At 35.7% G+C, this 17,248-nt stretch overlaps 1 protein-coding gene across 8 annotated transcripts in view; it reads left to right on the forward strand.

Annotated features, from left to right (window-relative positions):
- The window catches only part of NUBPL (NUBP iron-sulfur cluster assembly factor, mitochondrial), a 215,709-nt gene extending 198,669 nt beyond the window's left edge, over window positions 1-17,040 (forward strand). For 4 of the 8 annotated variants that reach the window (XM_036123228.2, XM_036123230.2, XM_078053543.1 and 1 more), the window contains 2 exons: window positions 2,458-2,578; window positions 12,908-17,040. In XM_036123228.2, the coding sequence (XP_035979121.1) occupies window positions 2,458-2,578; window positions 12,908-13,092 (306 nt within the window). In that variant the 3' untranslated portion in view covers window positions 13,093-17,040. Of the gene's footprint in view, window positions 1-2,457; window positions 2,579-6,089; window positions 6,173-12,755 lie in introns of all 8 variants that reach the window. The other 4 variants (XM_078053541.1, XM_036123233.2, XM_036123229.2 and 1 more) reach the window with 3 other exon arrangements.
- Window positions 17,041-17,248: the final 208 nt, after the last annotated feature.

Here is a 17,248-nt window from a genome sequence, read left to right on the forward strand (position 1 = left end):
CTTTTCACTCTGTTAATTGTGTCTTCCAATTACGTTATTAACTTTAATGTAGTCAGTTTAACAAAATACTTTTTTATTTTTGTTTAGTGCTTTGTGTCCTGCTAGAAAAGTCTCACACCACTCACACCATACCTCAGCCATGCTGGCCTTTCAATTCCTTGAAGGAGACTTGTGCTCCCTACTTCTTCCTTGAGAGTTTTCCCTCCTTTCCTTGTTTTTACTTGCTTATTCTTTAACTTTTAGGTCACATATTTCCTCAAGGAACTCCTCTGTGACTCCCAGGGTAGATGTAGTTCTCTCTGTTCTACACTCATAATCCTCTGTGTTTTGCTTCCAGAGAAGCTCTTCCATCTTCAAAGTAGATTTTTGTACTATTAATTGTTCCATCTGTTTCTCTAATTAGCATGCAATCTCCAGGAGGGCAAGGATCAAGTCTCTTTTGCTTACCACTGTATGCTACTCCTTTTGTTTAGCTCAGTTACTGGCATATAATAGGCGCTCATTAAATATTGAGTTTGCTTACGGTTTTATGTTTATGACATTTTGTAGTCTATATAGAGAACATGTCTGAGACATTTATATAGGCCTTGGAGAACAAAAATAAGATATTGATAATAAGTTAATCATGTAAGTGATTACATACTCTATACCTTCCTATGTCTTGGGGAGTCCAAGAGATTCTGGAGTAAGGATGCTTTTCCTGTTCTCTCTGGATTGGAATATACCCTCACCTAGATTTTCACAATATTTAAGTGTTTTTCCTTTTCCCATTTCTTGAGTGATATTTTTATGCTTAAGTTGAAAGCTCTATAGTGAGGGAATATATCACATTTAACGTAAATGGCAGTAAAACTGCTCAAGCAATGGGTGTGTGATATAGACATACTGCATCCCAAAGATTTTGAACAGTTGTGTTTTCATTTTCATTTGTTTCCATGAATTTTTTAAATTCTTTAATTTCCTGGTTGACCCATTCATTCTTTAGTGATACAGGCATACTGAATAAACAAATAAGGTGTGTGATCTTTAGCTGTGTTTTCTTCTGGCTTTGTGGAGATGGTATTGAATTACCAAAGTACAATATGATTTATTTTTTATAATACTTTGCATCAACAAAAGAGCATATATTAAATGCTTGGAAAATGCTTAGCTACAAATTTATGTCCCTCACAATTTGTCTTCATTTGCATATGTTCTGGGAAACTTTAGTCTGTTCTGTTTCTCTTTTCAGAAAGAATAAGAAATTTCATCACCTTCTTGTCTATATGGTTCATTGTGGCTTGTCAGTGCTATTCTTCATTTAAAATGCAAATATTCTATTAGAGATATCTCCTATAATGATGATCTTTTTGGTAGAGTTGATAGGATGATATAGACATGTTACCTCTAAGCCTTTGATAATTGTGTTCCTTATTTTTATTCTAGAAGAGATGCACTGCTTTTCACTAATAAGAAAATGGGATTAAAAGAAACATGAATAAGGATTATATTTGCAGAGCCTGTCTATTTATTCAGCACATGTTTATAAAGTATCTATTTTGTGCCAGAAGCTGGGGAAACTCAGAGATGGACACTTTCTATAAGACTTTAAATTTTTGTTTGAAATGATAACATTCTGGTAAGAGCTGAGTTTTTGTCTTTTGCTGGCTGTGTTCTTTTTCTCAGCTATGGAACGGGGATATAAAATACCCATCTCGTAAAGTTTTTGATAGGAGTAAACAAGATAGTTCATCTAAAACACTTACCCCAGTGCCTGGTATATAATAAGCACTCAGTATTTGTTAGCTGTCATTTACTGTGAGGCTTCGTTCACAATAGCCTCTTTTCCATTTATTTTCCTGTGTTTCTTTCTGCTTATTTTTTCTGTATTGCTATCAGAGCTAAATTTCTAAAACACAGATCTGATTGTGTAACATTACCTCTTGGGACCATCTTTTCAACTTTAAAAATCTTTTGTGGTTTTCTGTTGTCACAAGAAGAAAGTCATCAGTGGCATTTAGCACCTTGCCATCAGACTCTGACCTCCCTTATCAAACCAGCTTCTGCCTTTGCCCTCCATTGGCATGCAGCCCAAAAAGGCCATGTGCAGTATTTCACTATCTTGGCTTGTGTTCCTTTCTTCCTAGAATTTCTCCTGTAGGCCTCAACCCTTCTTACCCTCAACTGGAAGAAACAATTTTGGGTAATGTGGGCAGCTCAGAGATACCTCTTAGTCTTCCCAGACAGAATTTTTTTATCCCGGTCATTTCTTTATCTTTAGCATTTATCACATTATTAAAGTTAATTATATGTGTTTTGCTCTCCCACTAGCTTGTGAGTTCCCTTTAAAGCAGAGACCATAACTTATTCATCACTGTATCACTAGAACCCAGTGGGCACTGAGTAAAAACTTGTTGAAATAATGGATTGAGATTTGGTTTAATTTTGTTTTAATTTTAATGGTTTTTGTTATTCTAGGTCCTGGGCCTTGTCCAAAATATGAGTGTTTTCCAGTGTCCAAAATGTAAACATAGAACTCATATTTTTGGTGCTGATGGTGCAAGAAGACTAGCACGGACCCTTGATCTTGATGTTCTAGGTAAGATCATAGGATATTCTTTTGCAGAGAAAATGGCAGAAGGGAAGGTGAGGATAAGGTGTGGTGATGAAGAGTGTCTCAGAAAGTGATGAATTGTCTTCGGTTTTGTGCTTTAAATTAAGATAGTAGGGAGTTGTATGTGTTAACCTTCCTTTGCTTTTTATAATACTTCATTAGTGGAAGGCTTTTTGAAGAGGAGGTTTGTTCTGCCGATTATAACTTTTGCTGCGGGTAAAAACTGCCTGTAACTTGAATTTGAGAAGAGTTTCATGGTCTGAGTACTGTAATTTGAAGTCCTTATTTTAAATAATGGTCACCAGTTTGTTTGCTAAGGGGACACATCTCTCAGTATAAACAGGTATGTGAAAACACCTGGGTAGTGTGTTGTAGCAACCTTTGGAAGTGTCAGTTCTTGGTGCATATGAAAAAAATGCCTTCCTGATAAGTTCTCAATTTATCAGTCCTTTTGCTCTAGAAAGATAATATTTTCTGTTTTCTGTAATCTTTTTATATGTTTTTGCCATGTCTCTGAGATATGGCACCTGAAATGCACATTGTATACACTGTTCACGTTACTGAATTGAAGGATTAATTAGTGTTATGAGAAGTAAATAATGTGTTAAGTGAACAAAACACAGATTTTAGATAAAACATAATTTTTGAAAAATCCACAGGCAACTTAATGGACATTTTAGGAAATGTGTTGTTATTTTCCTTTTGAATGAGTTTCTGTTCTGGGCAAAGGCAGATGTTAGATGCTGAATAAGGGAGGAATAGAGTGAATTATTAGTTTTAGGTAGTTAACAATTAAGATCCCTTAGAGATCAAGGAATTTCAAAACATTCTTTATCATAATTAAATTTCTAAAAGTTGATGTTAAATGCGTTATTGTTATTATGCATTTGCACTGTAGCAGCCACCGCAGTACCAGGTGAGTACTAATGATATATTTTGATACATTGCTATAATTATAGCCACTAATTATATTCTGCAACTGTTTCTTATTTAACTAACCTAGAAAGTTCAGTTTCCCAAATCTGCATAATAACAACAGATTGACATTCACTTATATAATAAAGTAAATGTGTAATTATAATGGCATTATTGAATTATGCTGACAATATTATAATTCCCTGATTTATAAATGGGTGGTATGATATTGTAAATCACTTATTTTGAATTTGAAATATATCTCATAGGAAACAATCTCACATATGGAAGTTACATTTTACTCAACAGCTCAGAAATGTTTAGTTACCCTAAAAATGTGTCAGAAACACTGATTACTGATCACAAAAAAAAAAAAAAAAAATGGATAGTGCTTATAGATTGTTGTATCTAACAGTGTTCTGGGAAAAATAATTCAGAGTTCCAACTCAGGGCACATCTCTTCCTTTTAATGTAGTCATGGGGCCCAGTGAGACCTCCCATGATCTGGAACAGGGGCTCCATTAACAAAGAGGTTGGAGTCAGGAAGGAGGAACTGAAATCAGGGTAAGAGCTCTCCCAGTTATGGCCTCCTGGCTAGCTGGTTGAACTCCCCAGGAACCCTATATGTCCTTTACTGACTCCCTGGCTGCCTCTTAATTTATTTTCATCCATTGGGCTATACTTAAAAAATTATTTGGTAAAATAGCTCTCAGAACTTGCCCCATATTACCTACAAGGACAGATTATGCATAGTCATTATGTCTCTGAAATATGCCCTTGCTTCCTTCAGACCTAGTCCCTCAAAGATACTTTTTTTTTTTTTTAATTTTTATTTATTTATTTGACAGAGAGAAAGACAGCGAGGGAGGGAACACAAGCAGGGGGAGCGGGAGAGGGAGAAGCAGGCTCCTGGCCGAGCAGGGAGCCTGATATGGGGCTCGATCCTAGGACTCTAGGACCATGACGTGAGCCGAAGGCAGATGTTTTTAATGACTGAGCCACCCAGGTGCCCCTCAAAGATACTTTTCAAGGCCAGGCTGCACTTTACCCACTCTCCATACCATTACTCCTTTTTATCCTTCTCTGATATACAGCTGTTAGCCCGTTACCACTCTCACTATGGTGTGCCACCTATTTTCTAAAAAAGTTTTCCTCTTTCTTTATCAACTCTTCTGTGCTTACAGATAGAATTATGAGTCTCTAGAAGGCAGAAACTATATTGATAGGTGACTATATAAAGGAGAAGGTTTTGCTTTTTTTTTTCTTCCATTACTGCAGTAGAAATGAAAGCATTCAGGATTCCTTACTGTAATGGCATAAATCAAGGAAAAAGCTTTATGGGTTTCTAAGACTTTTCTTTAACATATTTTCCCTTACCCCTGTGACAGTTTCTTACAGTCTTAAGTTGATCTATAGACTAGACATCAGATTTACTGAAAAGCTGATCTTTAAATGACTACTAAAATATTCAGGTATTTTGTCATTGGCTATTGAACATTTAGGAAAGATTTAAAGAGTTGATTAAGATTCCCAAATTTGCTGACAACAGGAGAATGAAATATGTTCCTCTATGTACTTTATAACTTCTAATAGATTTGTAATTTTGTAACATATACTTCTGCTTTATTTACCTAGCCTGGCATGGTGCTGACTGACTTATTTATATAACACACACACACACACACACACACACACACACACACACACACACACATTTCAGTAACCCTTGCATGGATTTGGAGTGGTTCTAAGAATGCTCAGTACCATGACGAGTCAGCTTTTCTACTTACGGCTCCATTTACTGTATTAAGTCCAAACCTTTTGAAAGGCTTCATTTGTAAAGGGGTTGTGGAGTCAATTGGATGATGGATCAGAGCATTTTCCCCCTAAATTCTACCACCTAATAGTAACATATCCTCAGGAAAGACACACAACCTTTTCAACCTCAGGTCTGTATCGTGGAGGTTCTTATATACTTCCTGAGATCTCATCAAGTTCACAAGTTATATATAATGCTATATAGATTGATACATGATAAAAGAAAAATACTTCCATTGGATAAAGAGGCAGGTAGTGGAGATAACAGATCTGCCTTACTTTTCAGCAGTTCTCTTAGCTCACTCATCTGCCAACATCAGAAAGGTAATTTTGTTATACTTTTTTTGGACGACTTTGTCTCCCCATCTTTTCCTCTTCATTTTCCTCTTATTGTTTGGTATGATGTGTCTATATCAGATATTACAGGGAGAAATAATTTTACAAATGTCTTCCAAGCCATTTCTTGCTGGAAGACCTCCAGCAACGAATAAATCAGAGGCCTTATCCCTTGATTGGCTGCCACATAGCTTTCATATATACATATACAATCCCTGAACTACCCTCAAATGGAATATGTTGCCCCTAATTTTCATTTGAAATTCCTTTTTTAGAGATTTAGCAACTTGAGGATAGTCATAGTTCAAGTTGAGTTTAATGAATTTAATTTAAATTTTGGGTTTTTTTTCCAAAGTTCAAATAGTGAAATTCCAAATGCCTATATAAACTTTTGTAGTATTAATGGATGTCTGGTGGGCTCTTTTAGGAGACATTCCCTTACATCTTAATATAAGGGAAACTTCAGATACAGGCCAGCCGATTGTGTTTTCACAGCCTGAAAGTGATGAGGTAAGTGATGTTTTTAAATATGTCTTTTAGTGTCTTTTTATAGGATATATACTTTTTGATATTTAGAAAGAAAGTTGGGAAGATCAAGTTTATTTGCAGTGCATGTATTAAGCAAAGATTAGTTATTTAAAGCAGCTTTAAATAACTATTTTATATGGTAAGCATACCAGCGCTTGCTCTGAATTATTAGCTGAACAAGTTCACCTACGAAGAGCTATCACCCAGTAAGTGTTTGTAAAATTCTTATTTTGCTGGCTAGCTGTATCTAACTGCCCAAGATTACCATATTTCAGTATTAGAAGTTCAGCTGATTGTTAGGAGAAGGGAAACTAATGTAAGAAAGTATTGAGTTGGGGGTGCCTGGGTGGCACAGTTGGTTGAGCGTCCAAGTTGGCTTCAGCTCAGGTTGTGATCTTGGGGTTGTGAGATGGAGCCCCGTATCGGGCTCTGTGCTCAGCGCAGAGTCTGCTTGAAATTTTCTCTCCCTTTCCCTCTGCCTCTCCCGCTCTGTCTTTCTAAAATAAATAAATAAATCTTAAAAAAAGGGGAAATATTGAGTTGGATATAGGGAAATTGTTATAATGCATTAGAGATGGGATTTTCACTACATTTATTTTAATAAATACTATTGAGGAGGTAAGGTCGAAACCCGGTTGTGTTTCATTAGCCAACATCGTTGGGGATACAATTGATAGTTTTTCAAGATTGTTGAAGCTTTCCGCCTTTAAGAGTAAAATCTTTTATTTTACTCTCTTTTTTAGATAGGAATAAAATTAATCATATGTATCTCTTCTATCCCAAGTAGCACTTGCTATGTAAGCATCATCTGGGTGCATCAGTTTTGATGTAGTTTTTGTGCTCCTTTGCTGAAAAGCCCCAGTCAGCCTTCTAATAATTATTCCTTTTTGTTTTTCCTTACCTCATGGGTATAACTTTATAGTACTATTATTTTGGCTATCCCTAACTACTACTATTTTCATTCCATCCTTCCTTTCTCTAATCTTATGTGAACTAGAAAATAAAAGAGCTGAGGTTGATTAAAGCTGTAAATAAAGTAAGGGTAAAACCGACAGTCAGGAATCTTGGATAAGTTAAGTACCTTCATTTTGAGTTCTCTCTTTTAGGAGCCCAAGGTCTTTTCCCTTTCTTAAGAGTCCACAGTTATGGTATAGGTGATTGAGTTGCTGGGGATATGATCTCTGAGGAAATAGTGTGTAGTGTATAGCACTTACTGTGTTTCTTTTCTCTGACATAGGTAGTAAATGTTAAATTTCCTTTTCAGCCTTTCTTAGAAATCTTTCAGATAAGCAAAAACCATAACCCTTTATTACTCTCCTAATTAAAGTCTGGCAGTCCAGCTACCATAGGTGTATTTTATGTAGTGGATTAAAGTTGTATGAAAATCTAGTGTGTTTTATTTTTATTTTTTTTTTAAGATTTTATTTATTTATTTGACGGGGAGAGAGATAGCGAAAGCAGGAACATAAGCAGGGGGAGTGGGAGAGGGAGAAGCAGGCTTCCCGCGGAGCAGGGAGCCCGATGCGGGGCTCGATCCCAGGACCCTGGGATCACGACCTGAGCCGAAGGCAGACACTTAGTGACTGAGCCACCCAGGCACCCCCAAATCGAGTGTGTTTTAATTACACACTTCCAAATGCCTCCCGAGAACAGACTAAAGACATTCTATGGTGATTTCTTATGACTAAGAATAATTACTTACAAGATTATATCAATTACGAGTTTAGATTTTTTAATATTTTCCCCACCTATCCATTATTGCTTTTTTCTTTGAGATTTCTCAAAAGAAGTAAAAGGAATGTAATAAAAGAGAAAACATATAGCAACCATCAAAAGATAGTATGATTTAAAACTCTAAACAGTATGTTTGTGTAGTTTTTTGGAGTTAATTTTTAAAATCTCATTTACATTTGCATAAACATTAGATCTATTATTTTACTGTTGCTGGCTGACATTTATGAGAACGAGGACAGCCTAACCCTTTGTAGTTTGTGCTAGATTTGATTTGGTGAGGTCTCGGCAAAAGTAGTGAGAATTTCATGTACCAGATTGTCAACCTTAAATATGAAGACTTCTGAGCAATTTTAAGATTTAGACATGGCCATGAAAAGGAAAAAAAAAATAGTGCCTTGTGTTTATTCTGTTTCCATGGAAATTATTACTTCCTCCTCTTAGATTACAGACATTCATTATTAGTAATCATTCTCCTAATAATAATAGCAATTACAACGTACCAGATGCTGTCAGACATATTACTTACATAACTTTATGCTCACAACAACTTAATGCAATGTATAAATAGTCCCCATTTATACAGATGAGGAAACTGAGGTGCAGGGAATTTAAATAATTTTCCCAAGGTTATAGAACTAATAAATGGTAAAATGTGATTAATAGACAAGTCTTTTCCTTGCAAACATTGGCCTCTTTCCATTATATCACCTTCCAGATCTTAGCTATGATTTCTTTAATTTGTTTTAAGAGGTAGTACAATACTTGGGTGCATTAAATACATTATCTTATTTGAGTCTCATAACACATTTGTGAGATACGTATAATAATTTCCATTTTTCAGATGAAGAAGCAGAGGTTCATTTACAGTGAAGAACTGTCCAAGATAGTGCTACAGGCTATTTCCCCTCACAGCTTGGACACCTAACTCTATACATTTTCTTCTGAATGCAGTACTTGCTTCCCTTTCTAATAAATAGCAAGATTAGTTCAGTGTCTATGATGTATATTTAGACTAGCTTCCAGTTTGCCTCCTATTCATATCACAGGATCCTTCTGTTTACTCTTGTGATGAATCTTGCCTCTTGATAACCCCCTTCCCTTTTCCCCTTTGAACACCAATGGAAATATGCTCACAGGAGCTAGTCACAGCCCTCTCAGCAAATTCTGTTGTATTTGTGGAAGCTTAATACCCATTCTACTTGCATGTCTTCATTTAAAGAATAAAGTTTATACTTGCCAACATGATAAACTTCTGCAAAAGTTAATGGGACTGAACTCATAAAATTGTTAATCATTGGCCCCTTAGATCAACACTTTTTATTGTTTGCTTTTAGGGGTTGACCTACAAGTAAAATTATTAATCAGTAAAGGTTTCATTTTTAGCTTTTTGTTTTCTTTCTAACTCCATCTTCTCTGTTTTTCCATCACTCCCTCCTCCCAACCCCAGATTCCAGGGCTGTCATTCTCTGCACTGCAGATCTTTTAAAATTGGGCATTAGGGACTTCACTCTTCCAGTAACATTTAACTTCCAGAGGACACAAATACTATAGTCATAGTGATTAATTTAAAATATTATTCATGCTGATTTAAGGCATCATCAGAAAAGCTGGAAGGAGTTACAGCACCAGTTAAAAAGCATCAGCAAGCTGCTGCCTCCTCAGTCATTGGGCAAAACCTTCTAAACATGTGCACTGTTAACGAAAGGGGAATAATTGAAACTCCGAAAATAGTAGTATATAATAGCCAGAGAAAGCCATAGAGGAAGGGAGAGGAAGTGGACACTTAGGATTCAGAACTCGTAAATTCAGTAGCATTGCCTCTTGTTTGTGTGATTATAATTGCTAATTCAACTTTATCTGCCTTTTGCCTTTGCTTGAGTCCAGGACACAAGTAATGGACCCATGATTGACTAATAATTTTGTGGTTTCATCCTTTTGTTATCAGGTAAAAAATCTTAATATTGGCATACAGAAAGGTGTGCTATAAGGTATTCCTGGTAAAGACTTTCAAATATAAGTGGAAACTTTATTATCTTAGAACTTCTAAATTATTACCTTATAATCTTAATATGAAATGACTGTGTATGATAAAGCAGAACTTCAAATATTTAAAAACAAAGACAAAGGGAAAAAGTTCTCTATAAAACTTCTTGAACTTTGATTGCCATCCCTTTCCTTTAACTTGTTAATATAGAGCAGACAAATAGGATCCAGCTGTATTATCCATGCTTCTGGATAGCCCAATAAAAGATCTCGAATAGAAGTGTTATTTTATATATATTTGAGCTGATGAAAAAAGAGAGTATTAACAGTTTGAGAAATTGAAATCATATTTTTTACATATGATACACATATTTGCCTTTTTGCTAGTTATGGATTAAACAAAAGGGAGGGATTTAGTTTACTTGTTCCTCAGCCAGGAGAAGTACCTACGAGTACATGTTCGTAGGAGCTCTTCAATGAGATTGTAAATTACTTGAGGACGTAATAGTAATAATAGCAGCCCTAATATTTGCTTCTTTTGTGCCAGTACTGCACATATTTTATTATTACTTAATATTCCCCCAAACCCTTTGAGGTAGATACTATTACTTCAGCCATTTTAGAGATGTGGAAACTGAGTCTTAGAAGGGTTAAATTAAATAACTTTCCTAAGGCCTCATAGCTAATAAATGATGGAGCTAAGATTTTAAACCAGGCCTGTCTGATTTCAGAGCATCAACTCTTCACAAGTGAGCTATTCTGCCTTCCTTTTGTATCATTATGTCCCGCAGAGTTCCAAAACAGTAACTTGCATATGATAAGAACCAAAACGTATTTGTTGAAATGATACTGCATTGGCTGAAAAAATTCAATCTCAACAGTTTCGTAGACATTGAAACTGTGAAACTAAGCACTTTCAGTGGTTTCTTAGCAAATGACAATCTAACCAGTACTTCGAGTGTGATATATTGAAAGTTTAAGCTTGGAGATAGTTCATTAAAAAGCAGAGGTTAAGGGGTGCCTGGGTGGCTCAGTCGTTAAGCGTTTGCCTTCAGCTCAGGTCATGATCCCAGGGTCCTGGGATCGAGCCCCGCATCGGGCTCCCTGCTTGGCGGGAAGCCTGCTTCTCCCTCTCCCACTCCCCCTGCTTGTGTTCCCTCTCTGTGTCTCTCTCTGTCAAATAAATAAAATCTTAAAAAAAAAAAAAAAAAGCAGAGGTTAAATGTAGCAAATTTGATTATTCTGGAATCATTCAATATTTTGTGTAGTCTGATAGGTTTATGTCTCTAATTTAACATAAGTAAGAATTTAAAGATGTTAGAATGATGGTCTTCTCTCAGCTTGCTTTAGTGAACTTTACATTTTTCATCACAAAAATTTTAGGCTTAAACACTCAGAAAAGCTAATAGGAGATAAAAGGTATTTACAAAGATGCATGGGTAAAAGTCAGCACACTAGATTTAAGAGAAATATTTATTTATGAAGTATATATTATTTCCATTTTTAAACAAAACTGTTGTTTCTGTTAACTATAACAGAGAGTGAAACCATTTTTTGGATAAAAACATTATGATTAAAATTGCTTGTACTTTGGACTTACTGTTTAATATGTAGTAGAAGGATCTAGGCTTTGGAGTTAGGTGGACCCAGGTTTGAATGTTTTCCAACTTACTGACTTTGTGACCTTGAGCAAACAACTCCCAGTTGTTTGCTTTATCCAAGTTGAGTTGATGATGCTTGTTTTACATAAGTGAGATTACTTATGCAAAGTACTTGGTAGAGTAGGTACTTGATACAAAAAATAAGGCTTTATTCATATTTTGAAAACTATTCTTTTTTTTTTTATTTTTTAAATGAACTCGTAGGTAAGATTTTAGCTCTTATCTGGTAGAATAAAACATAATTCAGCTGTTAGGGCTCAAGCATGGTTTTTAAAAGTGAAAATGTGTGAAACACACTTAAAACACTTCTTCAAGTCTGGGTAAACAAACCTCAAATAGTTCTTTTAGCATGCAGAGTCAGAGTTGGTCAGCCTAGGTTCAAAGACCAGCTCATCCCATATTAGCTGTAATGCTTTGGGTAAGACCACTCACCTTTCTGGTTCTTGGTTTCCTTATCTTTATAAAGTGGGGTTAGTGACAGAATTTATCCCTTAGGGTAGCTGTGAGTTTAAATGAAACAATACTTGGTAAATATTAAGCGCTCAAGTAAATTTTAGCTATTATCAGTCATAGTAGATGTAGTAGTAGTGGTGGTGGTGGTGGTAGTATATTCATAACTCTTAAGTATATAAATTAATGGTTTTAGAAGATCTTACTATTGTGTCTTACAGTTACTTTTTATAGATAAGATAGGGGAAATAAATAATATTTGCATTGCAATTATTTAAAACTTTTAAGATGCAAATATCATGAGCATTGTTCTGACTGGACCATGTAAGCATTGGCTTAGTTTGTGGCCCACAGTGGCTTGGGGGTTGCTCTTAGTATTCGGCTGCACTGGGGATCCCACAGGTGAAGAGTGTAACAACTGATCCCAGGAATTCTTGCCTGGTACCCAAAATTCAGCAGGTGAAGAAGCCTATGAGGCGCTCACTGCTGGTACTGGATGCCATTCTCAGAGAGATGAAGAAGATGCTTTCCGAAGATAAAGCTAACTCAAGATATCAATTTGTCAGAAGAGGAGGATATAATTTTTCTACAACTAGACTGGATTGCTGATTTGCTGACATGGGAATTAGAGCTTAAAAACAGTAATTGCTGGTATTAAATATTTTTTCAGAAAGTCCCCTTCTAAGTATTTGCCCTCTAAATAATCTGAAATCCTTTCTTCCCTGTCACACCTGCAGTGTACGCAACAGCATCCTCTCACTGCTGAATTTCCTCATCTCACTCAGCCTTTTCACTCTTCAGTTCAGGAGACAGCTCTGGCAAACAGTTCATGAGTCATTTGATGTCTGCTGGGGAGAAATACAGAACAAATGAGTCTCTTCTTTTCCAGGCCAAAGCTTACCTGAGGATTGCTGCAGAAGTGGTAAAAAGATTGCCACCACCTCTAGAGTGAGTTCCCCAAGTGTTCTGGAAATTTGCCTGGTGCTTAACCATAAGACGACTTTTGGAAATAGCAGTGTGGTGATGAAACCTACAGGAATAATAGCAATCATAGTTGTTTTCTTTTATTTCTAAAGAAATGTCTTATTTTCAGATTTGATTTGCTAAGCAATGACTCACAAATAAAATTTTTATGTATCAATGCTAACTGCTACATTTAGGAATTTTTTTGAAAGTTGATGTGTACCAACTGCACAGAAATGCGTTTTATTTTAATGAACGACCCTTTGGGGAATCATGAGTTTGTGTTAGAAGCCCAACCTTCCATTGAGGAAAGAACTGTGCTCTTTTTGTGGGATTACAGAGTTAGTCATTTAAAGGATTTACTAAATTTGTGTGCTGATATAAGTATGACAACTCTCCATCAGTCAGTTTGGTCTAGATTTAAATCTTGCCTTGGACTATCTTGGACACATTCTTAATATAAATAAACCTCTGCTTCATCTGGACCAGGCTTTATCCTAGACTTACTGAATATAATCTGCAGGGGTGGGGCCTGGACATGTGTATTTTTAACAAGATTATACTGATTTTGATGATTCTGATTATGATGGAAATAGAATAATAGGTAACAATTTATGAAGTGTTTTCTTGTGTTATTATAGTTAATCTTCCATTCATATGAGTGGGGTACTGTTGTTGTCTCCACTTTATAGAAATGAGAAAACTGAGGTATGGGAGTGTTAAGTGTCTTGCTGAAGGTTACTGTTCCAGCAAGCGCTGGAACTGGAGTTTGAACTTGGGCACTGGGATACTGGATCCTTCCTTTTTTACACTAAAGAGCATTCATTTATTTCAAAAGAGAAATATGGTATTCAGCATTTCCCTCAAACTTACTGCACCGTGAAACCCTCCCCTCTCCCCTTTTAGGAGCATTTCATGGAGTTCATGTTTCAAACGGTACACTTTGAAAAACATTTATCTTGTCTAGTTGAGGCTCAGAGAAATTCAGGGGGCTTTCCAAGGTCAGGTAGCAAGATAGTTATAAAGCTGCAAGTACTTAAAAGAACCATTAGTTGATAAAGAAGCAGTCTGTGACCTTTAGCAAATACCTTCACATCTTTTGCTTTGTCTCTGGCTTAAATAGCCAGAAAATTAGGCAAAGACTTACATGTCATTATAAACATGTTTTCACACACTTATGTTCACATAAAAAAACTACGTGAGTGTTCATGGAGGTTTTGTTTGTAATAGCCAAAAGCAACACAGAGTTTTTCAATGGGCAAATAGTCAAACGAACTGTGATATATGCATACCATGGAATACTACTCAGCAGTGCAAAAGAACAAACTATGGATACGTGTAACAACGTGGATGAATTCCGGAGAATTATGCCGAATGAAAAAGCCAGTCCTAAAATTTTTTATACCATATGGTTCTATTTATGGAACATTCTTGAAATAACAAAAATTATAGAAATGGAGAACAGATTAGTGGTTTTCAGAATTTAAGGGGGGAGGGTTACAGGGAAGAGAATTATGTGTGGCTATAAAAGGGCAACATAAGGAATCCTTGTGATGATGGAAATGTGTTCTGTATTTTGACTGTGTCAGTGTCAATATCTTGGGAGCTATTGTACTATAGTTTTGCAAGATGTTATTATTGGAGGAAATTGGGTAAAAGGGCACAATGGAATCTGCATTATTTCTTACAACTGCATGTGAATTTACAATTACCTCAAAATAAAAATAAAAGTTTAATTAAATAAAACAAACATGTGCTACTGTGCCTGAACTGAAATGACTTGGGCCAAATTATCCATGCTAATTAAAATCATGAATAAAAGTATTTGTGAATACACAGTAATCAACCTTCATCACTGTGAGGAGGAAATGACTTTGTATATATTTCTGTTTTTATCATTTTTTTGAGAGAAGGCTAATGTAAATAATCATTGAGCACTTCTAAATACCAAAAAGCAGGTACTTGAACCAGGCTTAACTTTACCTAGACAAAGAATGATTTAAATAAGCTCCAGAGACACTAAAGGTTGTGTGCCAATTTAATACATCTCATAGAGAAATGGGAAAGATCATTTTTTTTCTCATAAATACATGACTTAGAAAAGAGCTACATGTAAAATCACCCTTGCCCACAAGTCTCTGCAGATGCTTCCAGGAAAGCCACTGAAAAGATGGTGGTTCGAGTATATATGCAGGTTCATAAGTGGAAGAAGAAAAAGTAGCTCTAAGAGCAAGAATGAAACTTGTTCTAAAATTTAGCCTATGGCAGCCTTTGCTAAGCTTCAAAGAGCTGACTTTAAAGATAGACTGTCAAGCACAGCTAGTCTGCCTGTTGTTAGGGGTAATATTTATTCCTTATTCTTCACATTTCCATAGAGTTTAGAGAATTTCCATTCCACTCTCCAGAAGGTGAAGACAAGCTGCCCCACTCCATGCCAGGGAAGGAGGAGTGATGCATCTTATGAGTAAATTTCTTCCTGTCTGCATTTCTTTGATTTTAGCCAGATCCTGAGCTTTCTGAGGCAGGCTACAGGGAAACCGGTTCATCTCTGCCTTGGACTTGGGTGGGCAAGTCCATCTAATTTCGGGGTTGGGCATTTGGTAGCCCACTATGGTCACATATCCTCTAATCCAGCTTTTTGTCAGTAATATAGTAATATTATTTACCTTTATCTGAATTCTGTGTATCTCACTTCCAAACAGGGGAAGAATCCGCCCCCCCCCAATCACCACACTCCAAAAAACATACCAAATATCATTCTAGAATCCTAGAAAATCAGAACCAAAGAGTACATTAGAGTTCAGATACTTGCATCTCTCCATTGGAAACACTTCTAATAAAAAAAATAAGTTCACCAATGGCCAGAAGCTTTCTGGGGGAGAGGGGGAGGTTATAATGAAGTATACTATATATATATATATATAGATAGATAGATAGATAGATAGATATAGATATACAGTAAAGCATGGGAGACATAAATATATAGGTCAGTTGTCTACAAAGTGGACACCTATGTAACTACCAACCAGGTAAGAAGTAAACCAATACCAACATCACAGAAGCCTCAATATTTTCTCTCATAATTGCTTCCCTCTCCCCTTACAAAGTTAACCATATACTGATGTTATAAGATCTAAGCTTGTACCCTTCAACATTATAGTTTTGCCTATTTTTTGCAGTTTATATTAAATGGAATTATACAGTATTTTGCTGTATATTAATTGCTTTTATTTTGCCCTATATTAACTGCTCTGTATTGTTTCTGAGCTCCACGTCTACTGTTGCATAAAGCAATTATTCATATTATTTGCTGTAGAATATTATGTTGTTGGAATATACCCAACTTGCCTGTTCCACTGTAGATGGATATTTGGATTGATTTCAATGTTTTATTCTTACAAATGGTGCTGCTCTGAGCATTCTTGTATATATTTTCTTGGTATTCCATACTTAAATTTCTGTTGAGTTATTTCTGGGAGTGGAATTATTGGTAGTTGTTTAGTGGTATCTCATTGTGGTTTTAACTTGCATTTCCCTGGTTATAAATGAAGTTGAGTACCTTTACATATATTTATTGGCTAATTAGATTTCCTCTTTTGTGTGCTGTCCAGTCAAATCTCTTGACCATTTTTCTATTATGTTGTTGGAGTGTTTTATGAATCCTTGTCAGCTCTATGTTGCAGATGTCTTTCCCACTCTATTATGATTTGTCTTTCACTCTCCTAATGGTGTCTTTTTGACAATCAAATAATCTTAATTTTAACATATTCAAATTATTTTACTTTATGATTATTGATTTTTGTGGAGTGCCCCAAGGTCATGAAGATATTATCCTATATTAATTTCTAGAAGTTTTAACATTGTTTTGCCTTCTACATTTAGTTCTACAATCCACCTGGAATTATTTTTTGGTTATTAGGTGAGGTAGCCTTTAAGTATTTTGTGTTTTTTTTTTTTTTTTCCCTTGTGGTTATCTAATTGTCCACTGGGACTGTCTTTTTCCTCTACTTTTCTGCAGTACCACCTTTGTTGTAAATTAAATGTCTATGTTTCTATGGATCTGTTCTGGACTTTTATTCTGTCCCATTGGTTTATTTGTCTGCCTTTGTACCAGTAATTCACTGTTTTGTTTATCATCAGCTTGTTGTTCTTCAAGAACGTTTTGGCAATTCTTGATTTTTTTCATTTTTATATAAATTTTAGGGCCAGCTTGTGACATTCAAAACAACAACAAACTACTAGAGAATCTCAATTTTGCTTAGGATGG

The sequence above is a fragment of the Halichoerus grypus genome, chromosome 8 (assembly GCF_964656455.1).
Source record: "Halichoerus grypus chromosome 8, mHalGry1.hap1.1, whole genome shotgun sequence".
Classification (NCBI taxonomy): Eukaryota; Metazoa; Chordata; class Mammalia; order Carnivora; family Phocidae; genus Halichoerus; species Halichoerus grypus.